The sequence below is a fragment of the Oncorhynchus mykiss genome, chromosome 17 (assembly GCF_013265735.2).
Source record: "Oncorhynchus mykiss isolate Arlee chromosome 17, USDA_OmykA_1.1, whole genome shotgun sequence".
NCBI lineage: Eukaryota > Metazoa > Chordata > Actinopteri > Salmoniformes > Salmonidae > Oncorhynchus > Oncorhynchus mykiss.
In genome coordinates this window covers 1774988-1798375 of record NC_048581.1, presented here as the reverse complement: position 1 = coordinate 1798375, position 23388 = coordinate 1774988, and the positions used below count along the sequence as shown (strand labels likewise).

Here is a 23388-nt window from a genome sequence, read left to right as displayed (position 1 = left end):
ACCCCAAGCATACTTCCAAAGTTGTGACAAAATGGCTTAAGAACAAAAAAGTCAAGGTATTGGAGTGGCCATCACAAAGCCCTGACCTCAATTCTACAGAACATTTGTGGGCAGAACTGAACAAGCATGTGTGAGCAAGGAGGCCTGTACAAACCTGACTCAGTTACACCAGCTCTGTCAGGAGGAATGGGCCACAATTCACCGAACTTGTTGTGGGAAGCTTGTGGAAGGCTACCCGAAATGTTTGACCCAAGTTCAACAATTTAAAGGCAATGCTACCAAATACTAATTGAGTGTTTGTAAACTTCTGACCCACTGGGAATGTGATGAAAGAAATAAAAACTGAAATAAATCATTCTCTCTACAATTATTCTGGCATTTCACATTCTTAAAATAAAGAGGTGATCCTAACTGACCAAAAACTGAATTTTTACTAGGATTAAAATGTCAGGAATTGTGAAAAACTGAGTTTAAATGTAATTGGCTAAGGTGTATAAACTTCCGACTTCACCTGTAAATGCATGAATTTGGTGCACTTTGAGATTAGAACATTGAGAGATTAGATATTTTTCAGGTAACTTGTACCTGCCACAGCAGACACTGCCAGCACTAAATTACAGTAGCTACTGTGGGTCTCTCTACTTTGAAACACAAGTCTACAGTGTATTGCCAAAAAAACGCCATACCACTCAACAACTTCAAACACACTCTGACCTGTCTAACGAGACAAACTGATTAAAGAATCCCACAGTACCCAAACACCCTCTCTGTCTCACATACAGTACCAGTCACAAGTTTGGACACACCACATTCAAGGGTTTTTTCTTTATTTTTACTATGTTCTACTTTGTAGAATAGTAGTCAAGACATCAAAACTATGGAATTATCTAGTAACCAAAAAAGTGTTAAGCCCTCTTCTGTTTGCTGTCCTCTAGTCTTCTATGCCTCTTCTGTTGCTGTCCCCTAGTCTTCTATGCCTCTTCTGTTGCTGTCCCCTAGTCTTCTATGCACTGCATAACTGTGTGTACATGTGATTTTGGAGACCCTTCTGGCAAAGTAGTATTTTATTTTTTTAGATTAGAACACAATATCCCAGAATCCCCAGCTCTCATTGTTAGTCCCTGCTGAGACTTTGTGGCAACTAGTGACAACCCAACAGAGTCGGGATGTTTGAGACTGTGGATGCCGATGTGATAAGATTGAAAATGATTCAATTACATTTTTTGCAACAATGTCTCCAGAACAGGTACAAAAAATATTACACACTGGGTATAATTCAAATTTTTAGATTGTGATATAAAAAAAAATCACCTTGTCAGCAATGTCAAGGTAGGTAGCTAGCTAGCTACATAGTTGATGATAGCTACGGTTAATTATTCTAAAATGGATTAGATTGAGAAGAAACAATCTAAACACAATACCCCATACTGACAAAGCCAAAAATTATTATTATTATTTTTACATTTAAGCACATTTATAAAAAATAAATGACAGAAATACCTTATTTACATAAGTATTCAGACCCTTTGCTTTGGGACATGAAATTGAGCTCAGGTGCATCCTGTTTCCATTTATTATCCTTGATATTTCTACAACTTGGAATCCACCTGTGGTAAATTCAATTGATTGGACATGATTTGGAAAGGCACACACCCATAAAAATAAGGTCCCACAGTTGACAGTGCATGTCAGAGCAAAAACCAAGCCATGAGGTTGAAGTAATTGTCCATAGAGCGTCGAGGCACAGATCAGGGGAAGGGTACCAAAAAAATTCTGCAGCATTGAAGGTCCCCAAGAACACAGTGGCTTCCATCATTCTTAAATGGAAGAAGTTTGGAACCTTCCTAGAGCTGGCCGCCTGGCCAAACTGAGCAATCAGGGGAGAAGGGCCTTGGTCAGGCAGGTAACCAAGAACCCAACAGTCACTTTGACAGAGTTCCTCTGTAGGGATGGGAGAACCTTCCAGAATGACAACAATCTTTGCAGCACTCCACCAATCAGGCCTTTATGGTAGAGTGTCCAGACGGAAACCACTCCTCAGTAAAAGGCACATGACAGCCCGCTTAGAGTTTGCCAAAAGTAACTTAAAGGACTCTGACTATGAGAAACAAGATTCCCTGAATGCCAAGCGTCACGTCTGGAGGAAACATGGTACGACCCCCTATGGTGAAGCGTGGTGGTGGCAGCATCATGGTGTGGGGATGTTTTTCAGCAGCAGGGAGACTAGTCAGGATCGAGGGAAAGATGAACAAAGCAAAGTACAGAGAGATCCATGATGAAAACCTGCTCCAGAGCACTCAGGACCTCCAGACTGGGGTGAAGGTTCACCTTTCAACAGGACAACGACCCTAAAGCAAACAGCCAAGACAACACAGGAGTGCCTTCGGGACAAGTCTCTGATCGTCCATGAGTGGCCTAGAGCCCTGTCTGGAACCCGATCAAACATCTCTGGAGAGACCTGAAAATAGCTGTGCAGCGACGCTCCCCATCCAACTTGGCAGAGCTTGAGAGGATCTGCAGAGAAGAATGGGAGAAACTCACCAAATACAGATGTGCCAAACTTGTACTGTCATACCCAAGAAGACTCGAGGCTGTAATCGCTGCCAAAGGTGTTTCAACAAAGTACTGAGTAAAGGGTCTGAATACTTATGTAAATATCATCAGTTTGACTTTTTATACATTTGCTAAAAAAAAAAAATCTACAAATAAAAAATCTGTTTTTGCTTTGTCATTATGGGGTATTGTGTGTAGATTTATTTAAAGCAAAATGTTTAATCCATTTTAGAATAAGGCTGTAACATGGAAAAAGTCAAGGGGTACCAGCCATGGTGAGTAGAGACCTCATGTCAATAGGTACCAGTCATGGTGAGTGGAGAGAGACATCGTGTCAATAGGTACCAGTCATGGTGAGTAGAGACATCATGCCAATAGGTATCAGTCATGGTGAGTAGAGACATCATGCCAATAGGTACCAGTCATGGTGAGTGGAGAGAGACATCATGTCAATAGGTACCAGTCATGGTGAGTAGAGACATCATGCCAATAGGTATCAGTCATGGTGAGTAGAGACATCGTGTCAATAGGTACCAGTCATGGTGAGTGGAGAGAGACATCATGTCAATAGGTACCAGTCATGGTGAGTGGAGAGAGACCTCATGTCAATAGGTACCAGTCATGGTGAGTGGAGACATCATGTCGATAGGTACCAGTCATGGTGAGTAGAGACCTCATGTCAATAGGTACCAGTCATGGTGAGTGGAGAGAGACATCATGCCAATAGGTACCAGTCATGGTGAGTGGAGAGAGACATCATGCCAATAGGTACCAGTCATGGTGAGTGGAGAGAGACATCGTGTCAATAGGTACCAGTCATGGTGAGTAGAGACATCATGTCAATAGGTACCAGTCATGGTGAGTAGAGAGAGACCTCATGTCAATAGGTACCAGTCATGGTGAGTAGAGACATCATGTCAATAGGTACCAGTCATGGTGAGTAGAGAGAGACCTCATGTCAATAGGTACCAGTCATGGTGAGTGGAGAGAGACATCGTGTCAATAGGTACCAGTCATGGTGAGTGGAGAGAGACATCATGCCAATAGGTACCAGTCATGGTGAGTGGAGAGAGACATCATGTCAATAGGTACCAGTCATGGTGAGTAGAGACATCATGCCAATAGGTACCAGCCATGGTGAGTAGAGACATCATGCCAATAGGTACCAGTCATGGTGAGTAGAGACATCGTGTCAATAGGTACCAGTCATGGTGAGTGGAGAGAGACATCATGCCAATAGGTACCAGCCATGGTGAGTAGAGACATCATGCCAATAGGTACCAGTCATGGTGAGTAGAGACATCGTGTCAATAGGTACCAGTCATGGTGAGTGGAGAGAGACATCATGCCAATAGGTACCAGTCATGGTGAGTAGAGACCTCATGTCAATAGGTACCAGTCATGGTGAGTAGAGACATCATGTCAATAGGTACCAGTCATGGTGAGTGGAGAGAGACATCATGTCAATAGGTACCAGTCATGGTGAGTAGAGACATCATGCCAATAGGTACCAGTCATGGTGAGTGGAGAGAGACATCATGTCAATAGGTACCAGTCATGGTGAGTAGAGAGAGACATCATGTCAATAGGTACCAGTCATGGTGAGTGGAGAGAGACATCATGTCAATAGGTACCAGTCATGGTGAGTGGAGAGAGACATCATGTCAATAGGTACCAGTCATGGTGAGTAGAGACCTCATGTCAATAGGTACCAGTCATGGTGAGTGGAGAGAGACATCATGTCAATAGGTACCAGTCATGGTGAGTGGAGAGAGACATCATGTCAATAGGTACCAGTCATGGTGAGTAGAGACATCATGCCAATAGGTACCAGTCATGGTGAGTGGAGAGAGACATCATGTCAATAGGTACCAGTCATGGTGAGTAGAGACCTCATGTCAATAGGTACCAGTCATGGTGAGTGGAGAGAGACATCATGTCAATAGGTACCAGTCATGGTGAGTGGAGAGAGACATCATGTCAATAGGTACCAGTCATGGTGAGTAGAGACCTCATGTCAATAGGTACCAGTCATGGTGAGTGGAGAGAGACATCATGTCAATAGGTACCAGTCATGGTGAGTGGAGAGAGACATCATGTCAATAGGTACCAGTCATGGTGAGTAGAGACATCATGTCAGGTTTAAATGTATTATTGTCATAATGCATATTGTGTCATATCATGCCATACATAATCATATCATCCTGTCAATTCATATCTGACATTAAGATACTCTACAGAAACTTTATTGAGGTTGTATCTTACAGACTGAATAGCTAGTGGTTAGTTTGATGATACAACCTCAGAGTTTCTGTAGAGTATCTTACAGACTGAATAGCTAGCTAGTGGCTAGTTTGGTGATACAACCTCAGAGTTTCTGTAGAGTACCACTAAACTAACCACTAGCTATTCTGTCATGGTGAGTGATGTCTAATGGCACATTTAGAGCACCTATTACATGGATGCATGTAAGAGGGGGGGGGGGGGGGGGACTTTTATTTTGAAAAAAAACATGTCCTCAATGGGAGCAGCAGGTAAAACCAGCAGCAGGCCTCGACTATTTCTCAATTCATCATTCCCCGATTCCTCTTCGTCTCCCCCTCAAAATGGAGAATAAAGTCAGAGAGGAGGGACCTCTGAACTTCTCCTCTATGACAGTTGAGAGGAGAGTGGAGCGAGGAATCACACAGAAAGACAGTCTTTTCCCGTCTCCCGTCAAACTAGACGGTAGTCTCTTTCATATGTTTCTGTTGGTGTGTCTTTAGTGCTTTGGGTACAATGAACCCTTTCCCACACAGGCTACAGACGTACGGCTTCTCCCCTGTATGAAACCGTCTCATGTGCACCTTCAGACTCCCAGAGGTGGTGAACCCCTTATCACAGACAGTACAAGGGTACGGTCTCTCTTTAGTGTGCTTGATCTGATGCACTCTCAAGTTCCCCGATTGGGCGAAACTTTTCCCGCATATGGCGCAGACAAAGGGTTTCTCTCCGGTGTGTGTTCTCTGGTGACTCTTTAGATCCCCGTCCCGTAGGAACATTCTCCCGCAGTATGAGCAGCAGTACTTCTTTTCCAGGCTCTTGTAGTGCATTCTCGCGTGCACCTCCAACCTCTTCATGTCCGGGAAACTCTTCCCGCACTCGCACATGTGATGGCGGACCTCTGCCATGTGTATCCTCTTGTGTTTCTTCAGGCTTTCGCTTCTGGCAAAACGTTGGCCACACACAGAGCACTGGTGCGGTTTTTCCTTGGTGTGGATCAGTATGTGGGTCGCCAAGGACGTTTTCTGAGTGAAGCCCCTCCCACAGTAGGAGCAGTGGAGGAGGTTCTCCCCTGTGTGGATTGACCGGTGGGTCTTGAGGGTGTAGAAGTGGGTGAACGTCTGGCCGCATTGGTCACAAAGGTACGGTTTCTTGTTATTGTGTGTCTGCTTGTGCTCCCTGTACTCCAACAGGTTGCCAAAGCTCTCTGGGCACTTGGAGCAGTGGTACGGTTTCTCTCCCGTATGGGTGCGCTGGTGAGTCTTTAGGTCCTGCAGCAGAGTGAAGGTCTTCCCACATGGTTGGCAGATGTGCTTGGTCTTCTCTCCTGTGTGGATCGTCACGTGAATGTTCAAGTCGTCGAGCTTCAAGAAACTCTCTTCGCAGACAGAGCACTGGTGGGGTTTTTCTGTGCTGGCGCCCTCTCCTGTTTCAATGACAACATTACAAGACAGAGAGGATAAATTTATTGGTGCAGAAACAAAGCATTTCTTATTGGAAAAGATCTGGTACTCCATCCCTGTTTCTGCCTGTTTGCTTCAGTGTGGTTTCCTAGTAAACATGACTCAGGTGTGTGGGTCTCTCTTACCTTTGTGGATCACCTGGTGTCTCTTCAGGTCCTGGTATCGCAGGAAACACTTCCCACAGACGGAGCACTGGTGGGGTTTCTTTCCACTGTGCGTCATTGTGTGTGTCTTCAGGCTGCTGGCTGCAGTGAACCTCTTACCGCACTGGGAGCAGAAATATGGCTTCAGCTCCTGGTCAGGATCCCCTGGACTGTCAGGGTCAGAGCTGGTGCCCTCTCCTGTTTCAATGACAACATTAGTTGTGTTTAACACAGGAGGAAAATGATAAGGATAGCACAACTCCAACCTGGTGTTCCTCTCACCTTTATGGGTCACCAGGTGTCTTTTAAGGTCGTAGGGTCGAAGGAAGGCCTTGCCACAGACGGAGCACTGGTGGGGTTTCTCTCCGCTGTGGATCTTCATGTGTGCCTTAAGCCTGAAGGCTGCGGTGAACCTCTTACCACACACAGAGCAGGGGAACGGTCTCTCCGGATCTGGTTCCCCTGGACTGTCTGCGTCAGAGTTGTTGCCCCCTTCAATGACAGCATTACAGGGGTTAAAATGGTGCACTGTCAATAAATGACAGTTTATTACAGACTAATACACATATAAATACCCAGCTAATTTATGGAAAGAAGCACTGCTGTGGATATTTTGATGTTTCTTCAAGTCACCTGTCTTCCAGCAGAGATCTCAGGGTCCTTTTTCATTACTGCAAATTATTGTTGCAAAATGTTTTCGGGCCCATTTGTTTCTGTTTGGTTCCTAATGAATATGACCCAAGTGTGTGAGCATAGACTTCAGGGGTGTATTCACTAGGAACAAAAATGTAAGCAAACAGAACAAAATGGAGAAGGAACCTGAATTTGTCCAATATAATTTTTTGCACAAAAATGTTTCCCTTTCCATTGCAAAACATTTTGCTACAGTGAATCAGTGTGTTTGAGTCTCTCTCACCTTTGTGGATCTCCCGGTGTCTCCCTCTCACCGGTGTCTCCCTCTCACCTCTCCCCCTCACCTTTGTGGATCTCCCGGTGTCTCTCTCTCACCTTTGTGGATCTCCCGGTGTCTCACGCTCACCTTTGTGGATCTCCCGGTGTCTCACGCTCACCTTTGTGGATCTCCCGGTGTCTCACGCTCACCTTTGTGGATCTCCCGGTGTCTCTCTCTCACCTTTGTGGATCTCCCGGTTTGTCTCTCTCTCACCTTTGTGGATCTCACGGTGTCTCTCTCTCACCTTTGTGGATCTCCCGGTGTCTCTCTCTCACCTTTGTGGATCTCCCGTGTCTCTCTCTCACCTTTGTGTATCTCCTGGTGTCTCTCTCACCTTTGTGGATCTCCTGGTGTCTCTCTCTCACCTTTGTGGATCTCCCGGTTTGTCTCTCTCTCACCTTTGTGGATCTCACGGTGTCTCTCTCTCACCTTTGTGGATCTCCCGGTGTCTCTCTCTCACCTTTGTGGATCTCCCGGTGTCTCTCTCTCACCTTTGTGGATCTCCCGGTGTCTCTCTCTCACCCTTGTGTATCTCCTGGTGTCTCTCTCACCTTTGTGGATCTCCTGGTGTCTCTCGCTCACCTTTGTGGATCTCCTGGTGTCTCTTGAGGTCCTGGAACAGCAGGAAACACTTCCCACAGACGGAGCACTGGTGGTGTATCTCCCCACTGTGAGACTTCATGTGAGACTTTAGTAAAGGCGCTGTGGTGAACCTCTTGCCACACTCTGAGCAGAGGTGCAGTCTTTTAGGGTCCGGGTACGGCTTCTGCCCCTGTTCGGGATCCCCTGGGCTGTCTGGGTCCGAGGTGGCGCTCTCTCCTGCTTCAATGACCACATCACAGGGTTTAGAACACATCGAGACAGAAGCAAGAACAGCAAGTACACATACAGTAGACTTACACCCTATGGTAACTGTCCTCTGAGCCTCTATAACCACACCCTATGGTAACTGTCCTCTGAGCCTCTATAATCCCACCCTATGGTAACTGTCCTCTGAGCCTCTATAACCACACCCTATGGTAACTGTCCTCTGAGCCTCTATAACCACACCCTATGGTAACTGTCCTCTGAGCCTCTATAATCACAACCAGTCGGACAGTACTGTTTCCGTTGAATTCAACAATGCACCGTTCGGTCATTCCGAACACGATCCTGGGGCTTGCGAAGGTCACGTTCTACCAACGAGCCACACAGGACCATGTCTTCCAGCAGAGAGATGTTTCTCTCACCTTTGTGCACCACCTGGTGTCTCTTCAGAACACACAGCCACAGGAAACGCTTCCCGCAGACGGAACACTGGTGTGGTTTGTCTTCGCTGTGGATCTTCAGGTGGATCCTCAGGCTGGTCGGCGAGGTGAACGTCTTGCCGCACTCCGAACAGCGGTACGGTCTGTCCGAGGTGACTGCTTTAATGACAACGTCACAGAGGTTAAACCGCTGCAGTACACAATGGAGAGAACAGCACCACCAGCACATACAGGATTAGGCATTATGGGCAATTCCATTTTAACTGAATGGAGACAGATTTTATTTTTTAAATGTACGTAAAATGTATGTTCTACAAAAAAAACAGATTTTTAACAAACATACAACTTTATGCACAAGGACTACGTTTACACTGAACATTTGACCCCCCAAAAAAACACATTTACTGGAAGAACTGTGAGGGAGTTTGGTAGGAGTTTTGAGGGAGTTTGGTAGGAGTTGTGAGGGAGTTTGGTAGGAGTTGTGAGGGAGTTTGGTAGGAGTTGTGAGGGAGTTTGGTAGGAGTTGTGAGGGAGTTTGGTAGGAGTTGTGAGGGAGTTTGGTAGGAGTTGTGAGGGAGTTTGGTAGGAGTTGTGAGGGAGTTTGGTAGGAGTTGTGAGGGAGTTTGGTAGGAGTTGTGAGGGAGTTTGGTAGGAGTTGTGAGGGAGTTTGGTAGGAGTTGTGAGGGAGTTTGGTAGGAGTTGTGGGGGAGTTTGGTAGGAGTTGTGAGGGAGTTTGGTAGGAGTTGTGAGGGAGTTTGGTAGGAGTTTTGAGGGAGTTTGGTAGGAGTTGTGGGGGAGTTTGGTAGAAGTTGTGAGGGACTTTGGTAGGAGTTGTGAGGGACTTTGGTAGGAGTTGTGAGGGACTTTGGTAGGAGTTGTGAGGGAGTTTGGTAGCAGAATTTCAGTCAAATCTCCCTCAGTTTATTATTTACGTGACCTGGTTTTCTTAAAGACTCTGCATAAAGAACGCCATGTCGGTTACTCTGCATAGAGAACGGCGTGTCGGTTACTCTGCATAGAGAACGGCGTGTCGGTTACTCTGCATAGAGAACGGCGTGTCGGTTACTCTGCATAGAGAACGGCGTGTCGGTTACTCTGCATAGAGAACGGCGTGTCGGTTACTCTGCATAGAGAACGGCGTGTCGGTTACTCTGCATAGAGAACGGCGTGTCGGTTACTCTGCATAGAGAACGGCGTGTCGGTTACTCTGCATAAAGAACGGCATGTCGGTTTATGACAGGACACATTGAGCTTGAAAGAAGTGAGTGAAGTGGATTTACACCCGGTAACAGATCTCTACAAAAAAGGATGTAAATATGCAACATCCTCCTCTACATATGTGGGGAGAACAAGTATTTGATACACTGCCAATTTTGCAGGTTTTCCTACTTACAAAGCATGTAGAGGTCTGTAATTTATATCATACGCACACTTCAACTGTGAGAGACGGAATCTAAAACAAAAATCCAGAAAATCACATTGTATGATTTTTTAAGTAATTAATTAGCATTTTATTGCATGACAAATGCAACATCCCCTTTTACATATGTGGTTATTATTATCCAACATCCTCCTCTACATATGTGGTTATTATTATCCAACATCCTCCTCTACATATGTGGTTATTATTATCCAACATCCTCCTCTACATATGTGGGTATCCAACATCCTCCTCTACATATGTGGGTATCCAACATCCTCCTCTACATGTGTGGTTATTATTATCCAACATCCTCCTCTACATATGTGGGTATTATTATCCAACATCCTCCTCTACATATGTGGGTATCCAACATCCTCCTCTACATATGTGGGTATCCAACATCCTCCTCTACATATGTGGGTATTATTATCCAACATCCTCCTCTACATATGTGGGTATTATTATCCAACATCCTCCTCTACATATGTGGGTATCCAACATCCTCCTCTACATATGTGGGTATTATTATCCAACATCCTCCTCTACATATGTGGGTATTATTATCCAACATCCTCCTCTACATGTGTGGGTATTATTATCCAACATCCTCCTCTACATATGTGGGTATTATTATCCAACATCCTCCTCTACATATGTGGGTATCCAACATCCTCCTCTACATATGTGGGTATTATTATCCAACATCCTCCTCTACATGTGTGGGTATTATTATCCAACATCCTCCTCTACATATGTGGGTATCCAACATCCTCCTCTACATATGTGGGTATTATTATCCAACATCCTCCTCTACATATGTGGGTATTATTATCCAACATCCTCCTCTACATATGTGGGTATTATTATCCAACATCCTCCTCTACATATGTGGGTATCCCAACATCCTCCTCTACATATGTGGGTATTATGATGCAACATCCTCCTCTACATACAGTGGGGCAAAAAAATATTTAGTCAGCCACCAATTGTGCAAGTTCTCCCACTTAAAAAGATGAGAGAGGCCAGACAAAATGAGGAAAAAAAATCCAGAAAATCACATTGTAGGATTTTTAATGAATTTATTTGCAAATGATGGTGGAAAATAAGTATTTGGTCAATAACAAAAGTTTCTCAATACTGTTATATACCCTTTGTTGGCAATGACAGAGGTCAAACATTTTCTGTAAGTCTTCACAAACAGCCCCAAAGCATGATGTTTCCACCCCCATGCTTCACAGTAGGTATGGTGTTCTTTGGATGCATGAGTTTTTACCAAAAAGTTATATTTTGGTTTCATCTGACCATATGTCATTCTCCCAATCTTCTTCTGGATCATCCACATGCTCTCTAGCAAACTTCAGACGGGCCTGGATTAAGCAGGGGGACACGTCTGGCACTGCAGGATTTGAGTCCCTGGCGGCGTAGTGTGTTACTGATGGTAGGCTTTGTTACTTTGGTCCCAGCTCTCTGCAGGTCATTCACTAGGTCCCCCCGTGTGGTTCTGGGATTTTTGCTCACCGTTCTTGTGATCATTTTGACCCCACGGGGTGAGATCTTGCGTGGAGTCCCAGATTGAGGGAGATTATAATTTCCTAATAATTGCTCCCACAGTTGACTTCTTCAAACCAAGCTGCTTACCTGTTGCAGATTCAGTCTTCCCAGCCTGGTGCAGGTCTACAATTTTGTATCTAGTGTCCTTTGACAGCTCTTTGGTCTTGACCATAGGGGAGTTTGGAGTGTTTTTTATTTATTTTAATTGTACCTTTATTTAACTAGGCAAGTCAGTTAAGAACAAATTCTTATTTTCAGGAACAGTGGGTTAACTGCCTGTTCAGGGGCAGAACGACAGATTAGTACCTTGTCAGCTCGGGGGTTTGAACTTGCAACCTTCCGGTTCCTAGTCCAACTTTCTAACCACTAGGCTACCCTGCCTGTTTGAGGTTGTGGACAGGTGTCTTTTATACTGATAACAAGTTCAAACAGGTGCCATTAAACAGATAATTATTATACAACATCCTCCTCTACATATGTGGGTATTATTATACAACATCCTCCTCTACATATGTGGGTATTATTATCCAACATCCTCCTCTACATATGTGGGTATTATGATGCAACATCCTCCTCTACATATGTGGGTATTATGATGCAACATCCTCCTCTACATATGTGGGTATTATGATGCAACATCCTCCTCTACATATGTGGGTATTATTCTACACACGGGCAATTAGTTAAATCAGCTCCGCAGCAAAACCACATTTGGTTCATCCGAAGCTAAATCTGCACGAATGTTTTACAAGTTTGGATCAAAGCACAGTAGAGTTCAGTAGAGTACAGTACAGAATAGTTCAGTAGAGTATATTTCAGTACAGTATAGAAGATTTCAGTACAGTTTAGTAGATTTCAGTAGAGTATAGTAGATTTCAGTAGAGTATAGTAGATTGAAGTCCAGTATATTAGAGTATAGTAGAGTTCAGCACAGTATTGTAGAGTTCGGTATAGTAGATTTAAGTAGAGTATAGTACATTTCAGTAGAGTACAGTAGAGAAGAGTTCAGTACAGAACAGTAGAGTTCAGTAGATTTCAGTAGAGTTCAGTAGAGTACAGTATAGTAGAATACAGTATAGTAGATTTCAATACAGTACAGTTCAGTAGAGTATAGCAGAGTTCAGTAGAGTACAGTACAGTATAGTTCAGTACAGTATAGTAGATTTCAGTAGAGTACAGTACAGTTCAGTAGAGTACAGTAGAGAAGAGTTCAGTAGATTTAAGTAGTGTATAGTACATTTCAGTAGAGTTCAGTAGAGTACAGTATAGTAGATTTCAGTACAGTACAGTAGACTTCAGTTCGGGTGCAGTTCAGTAGAGTTCAGTACAGTTCAGTACAGTACAGTACAGTACAGTACAGTAGAGTACTGTTCAGTAGAGTTCAGTAGAGTAGAGTACAGTAGAGTATAGTAGAGTTCAGTAGAGTAGAGTACAGTAGAGTATAGTAGAGTTCAGTACAGTGCAGTTCAGTAGAGTTCAGTACAGTGCAGTTCAGTAGAGTAGAGTATACAAGAGATTAGTATAGTAACGTTCGGCACAGTAGAGTATAGTTCAGCACAGTTCAATATACTCAATACTAGTGTGCTCTACTGTGTTCTACACTCCACAGTACAGTATGGTACTATACTGAACTACACTCCACAGTACAGTATGGTACTATACTGAACTACACTCCACAGTACAGGACTGTATGGTACTATACTGAACTACACTCCACAGTACAGTATGGTACTATACTGAACTACACTCCACAGTACAGGACTGTATGGTACTATACTGAACTACACTCCACAGTACAGTATGGTACTATACTGAACTACACTCCACAGTACAGGACTGTATGGTACTATACTGAACTACACTCCACAGTACAGTATGGTACTATACTGAACTACACTCCACAGGACTGTATGGTACTATACTGAACTACACTCCACAGGACTGTATGGTACTATACTGAACTACACTCCACAGGACTGTATGGTACTATACTGAACTACACTCCACAGTACAGTATGGTACTATACTGAACTACACTCCACAGTACAGGACTGTATGGTACTATACTGAACTACACTCCACAGTACAGTATGGTACTATACTGAACTACACTCCACAGGACTGTATGGTACTATACTGAACTACACTCCACAGGACTGTATGGTACCATACTAAACTATACTCCACAGGACTGTATGACACTATACTGAACTATACTAAACAGGACTGTATGGTACTATACTGAACTATACTCCACAGGACTGTATGGTACCATACTAAACTATACTCCACAGGACTGTATGGTACTATACTGAACTATACTAAACAGGACTGTATGGTACTATACTGAACTATACTCCACAGTACAGGACTGTATGGTATAATACTCCACAGGATTGTATGGTACTATACTGAACTATACCCCACAGTACAGGACTGTATGGTACTATACTGAACTATACCCCACAGTACAGGACTGTATGGCACTATACTGAACTATACCCCACAGTACAGGACTGTATGGTACTATACTGAACTATACTCCACAGGACTGTATGGTACTATACTGAACTATACTCCACAGTACATGACTGCATGGTACTATACTGCACTATACTCCACAGTACATGACTGCATGGTACTATACTCCACAGTACAGGACTGTATGGTACTATAATCCACAGGACTGTATGGTACTATACTGAGCTATACTCCACAGGACAGTATGGTACTATACTGAACTATACTCCACAGTACATGACTGCATGGTACTATACTGCACTATACTCCACAGTACATGACTGCATGGTACTATACTCCACAGTACAGGACTGTATGGTACTATACTGAACTATACTCCACAGTACAGGACTGCATGGTACTATAATCCACAGTACAGGACTGCATGGTACTATAATCCACAGTACAGGACTGTATGGTACTATAATGAACTATACTCCACAGGACTGTACTCTACTCTGTGTTCAGCTCATTGTGTCTTCTGCTACTGTCCTCCCTTCCTGAACATAACAGTATGTCAGTGGAAGAGAGGACAGTAACAGGAGACACTATGAGCTGAACATAAGTCAGTGGAAGGGAGGACAGTAACAGGAGACACTATGAGCTGAACATAACAGTCAGTGGAAGAGAGGACAGTAGCTGGTATGATGTACAGAGCGCCGACACTACCTTACAGAGCGCCGACACTACCTTACAGAGCGCCGACACTACCTTACAGAGCGCCGACACGACCTTACAGAGCACCGACACTACCTTACAGAGCGCCAACACTACCTTACAGAGCACCAACACTACCTTACAGAGCGCCAACACTACCTTACAGAGCACCAACACTACCTTACAGAGCACCAACACTACCTTACAGAGCGCCGACACTACCTTACAGAGCGCCGACACGACCTTACAGAGCACCGACACTACCTTACAGAGCGCCAACACTACCTTACAGAGCACCAACACTACCTTACAGAGCGCCGACACGACCTTACAGAGCACCGACACTACCTTACAGAGCACCGACACTACCTTACAGAGCACCGACACTACCTTACAGAGCACCAACACTACCTTACAGAGCGCCGACACTACCTTACAGAGCGCCGACACTACCTTACAGAGCACCAACACTACCTTACAGAGCGCCGACACTACCTTACAGAGCACCGACTCTACCTTACAGAGCACCGACTCTACCTTACAGAGCACCGACTCTACCTTACAGAGCACCAACACTACCTTACAGAGCACCAACACTACCTTACAGAGCACCGACACTACCTTACAGAGCACCGACACTACCTTACAGAGCACCAACTCTACCTTACAGAGCACCGACACTACCTTACAGAGCACCGACACTACCTTACAGAGCGCCGACACTACCTTACAGAGCGCCGACACTACCTTACAGAGCACCAACTCTACCTTACAGAGCACCAACACGACCTTACAGAGCACCGACACTACCTTACAGAGCACCAACACGACCTTACAGAGCACCAACACGACCTTACAGAGCACCGACACTACCTTACAGAGCACCAACACGACCTTACAGAGCACCGACACTACCTTACAGAGCACCAACACAACCTTACAGAGCACCAACACTACCTTACAGAGCACCAACACTACCTTACAGAGCACCGACACTACCTTACAGAGCACCGACACTACCTTACAGAGCACCGACACTACCTTACAGAGCACCAACACGACCTTACAGAGCACCGACACTACCTTACAGAGCGCCGACACTACCTTACAGAGCACCAACACGACCTTACAGAGCACCAACACGACCTTACAGAGCACCAACACGACCTTACAGAGCACCAACACGACCTTACAGAGCACCAACACGACCTTACAGAGCACCAACACAACCTTAAAGCTAATCTGAAGATGGTGCTGGCTAAAGCTAAAACTGGCGAGTGTAGAGAGTATAGGGATATTGTTATCCACGTCAGCACCAACGATGTTAGGATGAAACAATCAGAGGTCACCAAGCGCAACTTAGTTTCAGTGTGTAAATCAGCTAGAAAGATGTATCGGCATCGAGTAATTGTCTCTGGCCCCCTCCCAGTTAGGGCGAGTGATGAGCTCTACAGCAGAGTCTCTGGCCCCCTCCCAGTTAAGGGGAGTGATGAGCTCTACAGCAGAGTCTCTGGCCCCCTCCCAGTTAAGGGGAGTGATGAGCTCTACAGCAGAGTCTCTGGCCCCCTCCCAGTTAGGGGGAGTGATGAGCGCTACAGCAGTCTCACATCTCAACCGCTGGTTGAAAACTTTTCTGCCCCTCCCAAAAGATACAATTTGTAGATAATTGGCCCTCTTTCTGGGACTCAACCACAAACAGGACCATGCCTGGCCTGCTGAGGAGTGACCTCATCTTATCTACCAACATAGACAGGGCTCTAACTCCTCTAGCTCCACAATGAGACAGGGTGCAGGCCAGGCAGCAGGCTGTTAGCCAGCCTGCCAGCTTAGTGGAGTCTGCCACCAGCACAGTCAGTGTAGTCAGCTCAGCTATCCCCATTGAGACCGTGTCTGTGCCTCAATCTAGGTTTGAAAAAAACAACTGCATTTTCATCTTTTGAGCTTCTAGTCATGAAATCTATGCAGCCTCCTCACTTTTTATAGCTACTGTTTACAGGCCTCCTGGGCCGTATCCAGCGTTCCTCACCGAGTTCATATCCTGTTTTCATGGCAGATAATATTCATATTTTTCGTGACTTTAATTTTCGCATGGAAAAGTCCACAGACCCAATCCAAACGGCTTTTGGAGCCATCATCGACTCAGTGGGTTTTGTCCAACATGTCTCCGGACCTACTCAATGTCATTGTCATGTTCTGGATTTAGTTTCATCCCGTGGAATAAATGTTGTGGATCTTAATGTTTTTCCTCATAATCCTGGACTATCGGACCACCATTTTATTATGTTTGCAATCGCAACAAATAATCTGCTCAGATCCCAACCAATGATCATCAAAAGCTGTGCTATAAATTCTCAGACAACACAAAGTTTCCTAGAATTGGAACGGAAATGGCGCCACACCAAACTGGAAGTCTTCCGACGAGCTCTGAAAGACAGTACCGCGCAGTATCGAAGAGCCCTCACTGCTGCTCGATCATCCTATTTTTCCAATTTAATTGAGGAAAATAAGAACAATCCAAAATAGATTTTTGATACTGTCGCAAAGCTAACTAAAAAGCAGCATTCCCCAAGAGAGGATGGCTTTCACTTCAGCAGTGATAAATTCATGAACTTCTTTGACAAAAAAGATCAGTATCATTAGAAAGGAAATTAAGGACTCCTCTTTAAATCTGTGTATTTCTCCAAAACTCAGTTGTCCTGAGTCTACACAACACTGCCAGGACCTAGGATCAAGGGACACACTCACGTTGTTTAATATCTCTTGACACATTGATGAAAATAGTATTGGCCTCTAAACCTTCAAGCTGCATACTGGACCCTATTCCAACTAAACTACTGAAAGAGCTGCTTCCTGTGCTTGGCCCTCCTATGTTGAATATAATAAACGGCTCCCTATCCACCGGATGTGTACCAAACCTACTGGAAGTGGCAGTAATAAAGCCTCTCTTGAAAAAGCCAAACCTTGACTCAGAATATATAAAAAAAACTATCTGCCTATATTGAATCTCCCATTCTTCTCAAAGAAAAATTAAAAAGCTGTTGAGCAGCAACTCACTGCCTTCCTGAAGACAAACAATGTATACGAAACGCTTCAGTCTGGTTTTAGACCCAATCATAGCACTGAGACTGTACTTGTGAAGGTGGTAAATTACTTTTTAATGGTGTCAGACCGAGGCTCTGCATCTGTCCTCGTGCTCCTAGACCTTAGCGCTGCTTTTGATACCATCGATCACCACATTCTTTTGGAGAGATTGGAAACCCAAATTGGTCTACACGGACAAGTTCTGGCCTGGTTTAGATCTTATCTGTCGGAAAGATATCAGTTTGTCTCTGTAGATGGTTTCTCCTATGACAAATCAATTGTAAATGTTGGTATTCCTCAAGGCTCCGTTTTAGGACCACTATTGTTTTCACTTTATATTTCACCTCTTGATGATGTCATTCGGAAATAATGTTAACTTTCACTGCTATGTGGACGACACACAGCTGTACATTTTGAGTAAACACGATGAAGCCCCAAAATTGCCCTCCCTGGAAGCCTGCGTTTCAGACATAAGGAAGTGGATGGTGACAAATTTACTAGTTTTAAGCTCGGACAAAACAGAGATTCTAGTTCTTGGTCCCAAGAAACAATGAGATCTTCTGTTGAATCTGACAATTCATCTTGATGGTTGTACAGTCATCTCAAATAAAACTGAAGGACCTCACGTTACTCTGGACCCTGATCTCTCTTTTGACGAACATATCAAGACCGTTTCAAGGATTGAGTCACTGACGTGATCTTCCTGTCCAGGTTGGCGCCCCCACTCAGGTTTGTGCCGTGGGGGAGATCTTCGTGGGCTATACTCGGCCTTGTCTCAGGATAGTAAGTTGGTGGTTGAAGATATCCCTCTAGTCGTGTGGGGGCTGTGCTTTGGCAAAGTGGGTGGGGTTATATCCTTCCTGTTTGGCCCTGTCCGGGTGTATCGTCGGACGGGGCCACAGTGTTTCCCGACCCCTCCCGTCTCAGCCTCCAGTATTTATGCTGCAATAGTTTGTGTTGGGGGGCTAGGGTCAGTCTGTTAAATCTGGAGTATTGTGTGAATTTAAGTATGCTCTCTCTAATTCTCTGTCTCTCTCTCGGAGGACCAGAGCCCTAGGATCATGCCTCAGGACTACCTGGTCTGATGACTCCTTGCTGTCCCCAGTACACCTGGTCGTGCTTCTGCTCCAGTTTCAACTGTTCTGCCTGCGGCTACCGAACCCTGACCTGTTCACCGGACGTGCTACCTGTCCCAGACCTTCTGTTTTCAACTCTCTAGAGACATCAGGAGCGGTAGAGATACTCTTAATGATCGGCTATGAAAAGCCAACTGACATTTACTCCTGAGGTGCTAACCTGTTGCACCCTCTAAAACCACTGTGATTATTATTATTATTATTATTATTATTATTATTATTATTATCATCATCATCTGACCATGCTGGTCATTTATGAACATTTGAACATCTTGGCCATGTTCTGTTATAATCTCCACCCGGCACAGCCAGAAGAGGACTGGCCACCCCTCATAGCCTGGTTCCTCTCTAGGTTCTGGCCTTTCTAGGGAGTTTTTCCTAGCCACTGTGCTTCTGCACCTGCATTGCTTGCTGTTTGGGGTTTTAGGCTGGGTTTCTGTACAGCACTTTGTGACATCAGCTGATGTACGAAGGGCTTTATAAATACATTTAATTGATTGATTTGTGACCCAACTGAGGTTTGTAACTATTATAGTCTATTCAATTGCAGAAATTCTGTTACCGATTTTTTTTTTTTTTTTTGGGGGGGGGGGGGGGGGGGGGGTCAAATAATTTCGAATTCATAAACAAAATTGATATCAGTAAAAACACTATAGCTAAATTGGTAGGTCTACATTTACTTGTTACATTTGTGAACTTTCATTATCCTCCTTATGGAGGGAGAGACATTAGGAAATATCTTAAAGGTATGTGGTTTTTAGTAACGAGGCAACGATTCAGTAAAATGTATCCAAAAACTAAATATAAGAATTGATATTAGTTGGGTTTTTACTTCAATATTATTGTGTTTCGATCTATTTCTTCTAAGCCTTTTTCTGGTAGATGTTTATTTAGGAACCCTTGTCCATCCAATAAGACTTTTTCTGGTAGATGTTATTTAGGAACTCTTGTCCATCCAATAAGACTTTTTCTGGTAGATGTTATTTAGGAACTCTTGTCCATCCAATAAGACTTTGTCTGGTAGATGTTATTTAGGAACTCTTGTCCATCCAATAAGACTTTGTCTGGTAGATGTTATTTAGGAACTCTTGTCCATCCAATAAGCTTATTCACATTTTTTGGGGGATGGAAAATGGTTAAAATGTATGTATGCCTTAATTTCTTCAAAATATAGACTCTCTGCTTTCATTTGACACACAATTTGACACGCTCCAATGAACTTCACGTTGGTGCTCATGGGTCATTTTAACATGGGAATGAACCTACACCGTATAGATCAACTTATTTAACTGATAAACAGGTGCACTGGTGTGGACACGCTGATTGACAGTGTTCCAACAGAGAGATGTGTGTGAGGAGCGACGCCGGGTGTGTGAGGAGCGACGTCGGGTGTGTGAGGAGCGACGTCGGGTGTGAGGAGCGACGTCGGGTGAGAGGAGCGACGCCGGGTGAGAGAGGAGCGACGCCGGGTGAGAGAGGAGCGACGCCGGGTGAGAGAGGAGCGACGTCGGGTGTTTGGGTGTCTCTCTTACCTTTGTGGATCATCTGGTGTCTCTTCAGGTCTGTGGATCGTAGGAAGCGCTTCCCACAGAAGGAGCACTGGTGGGGTTTCTCTCCGCTGTGTCTCTGCATGTGAGTCTTCAGGCTGCTTGGTGCAGTGAACCGCTTACCACACTGGGAGCAGAGGAACGGTCTCTCTTTGTCTGAGCTGGCACCCTCTCCTGTTTCTATAACAACATCACAGGGGTTAAACACAGGAGGAGTCCCTGGACACAGCCCTTAGCCGTGGTATATTGTCCATATATCACAAACCCCCAAGGTGCCTTGTTGCTGTTATAAACTGGTTACCAACGTAATTAGAGCAGTAAAAATACATATTATGTCATACCCGTGGTATACGGTCTGATAAACCACGGCTGTTAGCCAATCAGCATACAGGGTTTCGAACCACCCAGTTTATTATACTGTATACAACACTATGTATTGGTATGTAGGAAGGTAGAAAGGGAAGATGACTCCTCTTAGACCCCTTTCAATGTAAACTGATCAGGAGTTATTTGGTTAGGGGGCACAGATTATTACATACAAGATTGACAGCTATAAGCAGTCACTCAGCCGTCTGGGCCCTTCTCAAAAGTAGTGCTCTATATAGGGAACTGGGTTCCATGAAACTGGTCTCTGATGTTCTGATCAGGGATTACCTGGTTGGTCCTGTCCCCAACCTCCTTAGTCATCTGAAACTGGTTTCTGATGTTCTGATCAGGGATTACCTGGTTGGTCCTGTCCCCAACCTCCTTAGTCATCTGAAACTGGTCTCTGATGTTCTGATCAGGGATTACCTGGTTGGTCCTGTCCCCAACCTCCTTAGTCATCTGAAACTGGTCTCAATATACTGTAGCTCCCTCTGGATGTTTTGATCAGTGATTGATTACCTGGGTTGGTCCTGTCCCCATCCTCCTCCTCTCTGTCCCCAACCTCCTCCTCTCCATCCTCCTCCTCCTCCTCCTCTCTGTCCCCAATCTCCTCCTCTCCATCCTCCTCCTCTTCTTCTCTTTTAATAGTAACAAGTCCTGTAAATTGTCAAACCAAAAGATCTAAAACACTTTATAATATAAATGCCTCCACCAGAGGGAGCTCTAACTTGGTTCCCTGTAGAATCAAGAGCTCCTTGGGGGGGGAGACACATTCTGGTACTCTGCTGGAGTTCTGTGGAACTGAACCTGAAAAGTGTCACTTATGGAACTATCTGAAAAGTAACGGAACGGTGTGATTAGGGGTAGGCTATTCTTTCAAGAGGTGACTCTTAAAACGAGCACCTATGTGCTGTTAATTGTTCTAAGTTGTTGTATATATATATTTTGTAATTGATGATAAGGTTGTTATAAATTGCATTGAGAATAATGTGTAAATCAGGCCCACCTGCCATCTCACAGGACCACAATGGAAATAATAACCTGCCATTTCACAGGACCACAATGGAAATAATAACCTGCCATCTCACAGTGGAAATAATAACCTGCCATCTCACAGTGGAAATAATAACCTGCCATCTCACAGTGGAAATAATAACCTGCCATCTCACAGGACCACAATGGAAATAATAACCTGCCATCTCACAGGACCACAATGGAAATAATAACCTGCCATCTCACAGGACCACAGTGGAAATAATAACCTGCCATCTCACAGTGGAAATAATAACCTGCCATCTCACAGGACCACAATGGAAATAATAACCTGCCATCTCACAGTGGAAATAATAACCTGCCATCTCACAGTGGAAATAATAACCTGCCATCTCAATGGAAATAATAACCTGCCATCTCACAGGACCACAGTGGAAATAATAACCTGCCATCTCACAGGACCACAATGGAAATAATAACCTGCCATCTCACAGTGGAAATAATAACCTGCCATCTCACAGTGGAAATAATAACCTGCCATCTCACAGTGGAAATAATAACCTGCCATCTCACAATGGAAATAATAACGTGCCATCTCACAGGACCACAATGGAAATAATAACCTGCCATCTCACAATGGAAATAATAACCTGCCATCTCACAGGACCACAATGGAAATAATAACCTGCCATCTCACAGGACCACAATGGAAATAATAACCTGCCATCTCACAGGACCACAGTGGAAATAATAACCTGCCATCTCACAGGACCACAGTGGAAATAATAACCTGCCATCTCACAGTGGAAATAATAACCTGCCATCTCACAGTGGAAATAATAACCTGCCATCTCACAGTGGAAATAATAACCTGCCATCTCACAGTGGAAATAATAACCTGCCATCTCACAGGACCACAATGGAAATAATAACCTGCCATCTCACAGGACCACAGTGGAAATAATAACCTGCCATCTCACAGGACCACAGTGGAAATAATAACCTGCCATCTCACAGTGGAAATAATAACCTGCCATCTCACAGGACCACAGTGGAAATAATAACCTGCCATCTCACAGGACCACAGTGGAAATAATAACCTGCCATCTCACAGGACCACAATGGAAATAATAACCTGCCATCTCACAGTGGAAATAATAACCTGCCATCTCACAATGGAAATAATAACCTGCCATCTCAATGGAAATAATAACCTGCCATCTCACAGGACCACAGTGGAAATAAGCCTTTAGACCTCAGTGTTTTTATCCTGAATAATTGTTTGTGTTATATTGTGTTATATTATGTTATGTTATATTATGTCATGTTGTGTCGTGTTGTGTCGTGTCATTTTGTGTCATGTTGTGTCATGTTGTGTCATGTTGTGTCAGGTCATGTTGTGTCATGTTGTGTTGTGTCATGTCATGTTGTGTTGTGTCATGTTGTGTCATGTTGTGTCGTGTCATGTTGTGTCATGTTGTGTCGTGTTGTGTC

General features: G+C 44.3%; 1 protein-coding gene across 1 annotated transcript; it reads right to left on the bottom strand.

Annotated features, from left to right (window-relative positions):
- Nucleotides 1-2956: 2956 nt before the first annotated feature.
- On the bottom strand, nucleotides 2957-21559 carry LOC118940179 (gastrula zinc finger protein XlCGF57.1-like). Its single transcript, XM_036948546.1, has 7 exons — nucleotides 21421-21559; nucleotides 20521-20715; nucleotides 8603-8779; nucleotides 7956-8195; nucleotides 6704-6913; nucleotides 6404-6619; nucleotides 2957-6241 (listed from the first exon to the last, which is right to left on the bottom strand). The coding sequence occupies exons 2-7, from the start codon at nucleotides 20618-20620 to the stop codon at nucleotides 5274-5276; spliced, it is 1911 nt and encodes a 636-aa protein (XP_036804441.1). The 5' UTR covers nucleotides 20621-20715; nucleotides 21421-21559; the 3' UTR covers nucleotides 2957-5273.
- Nucleotides 21560-23388: the final 1829 nt, after the last annotated feature.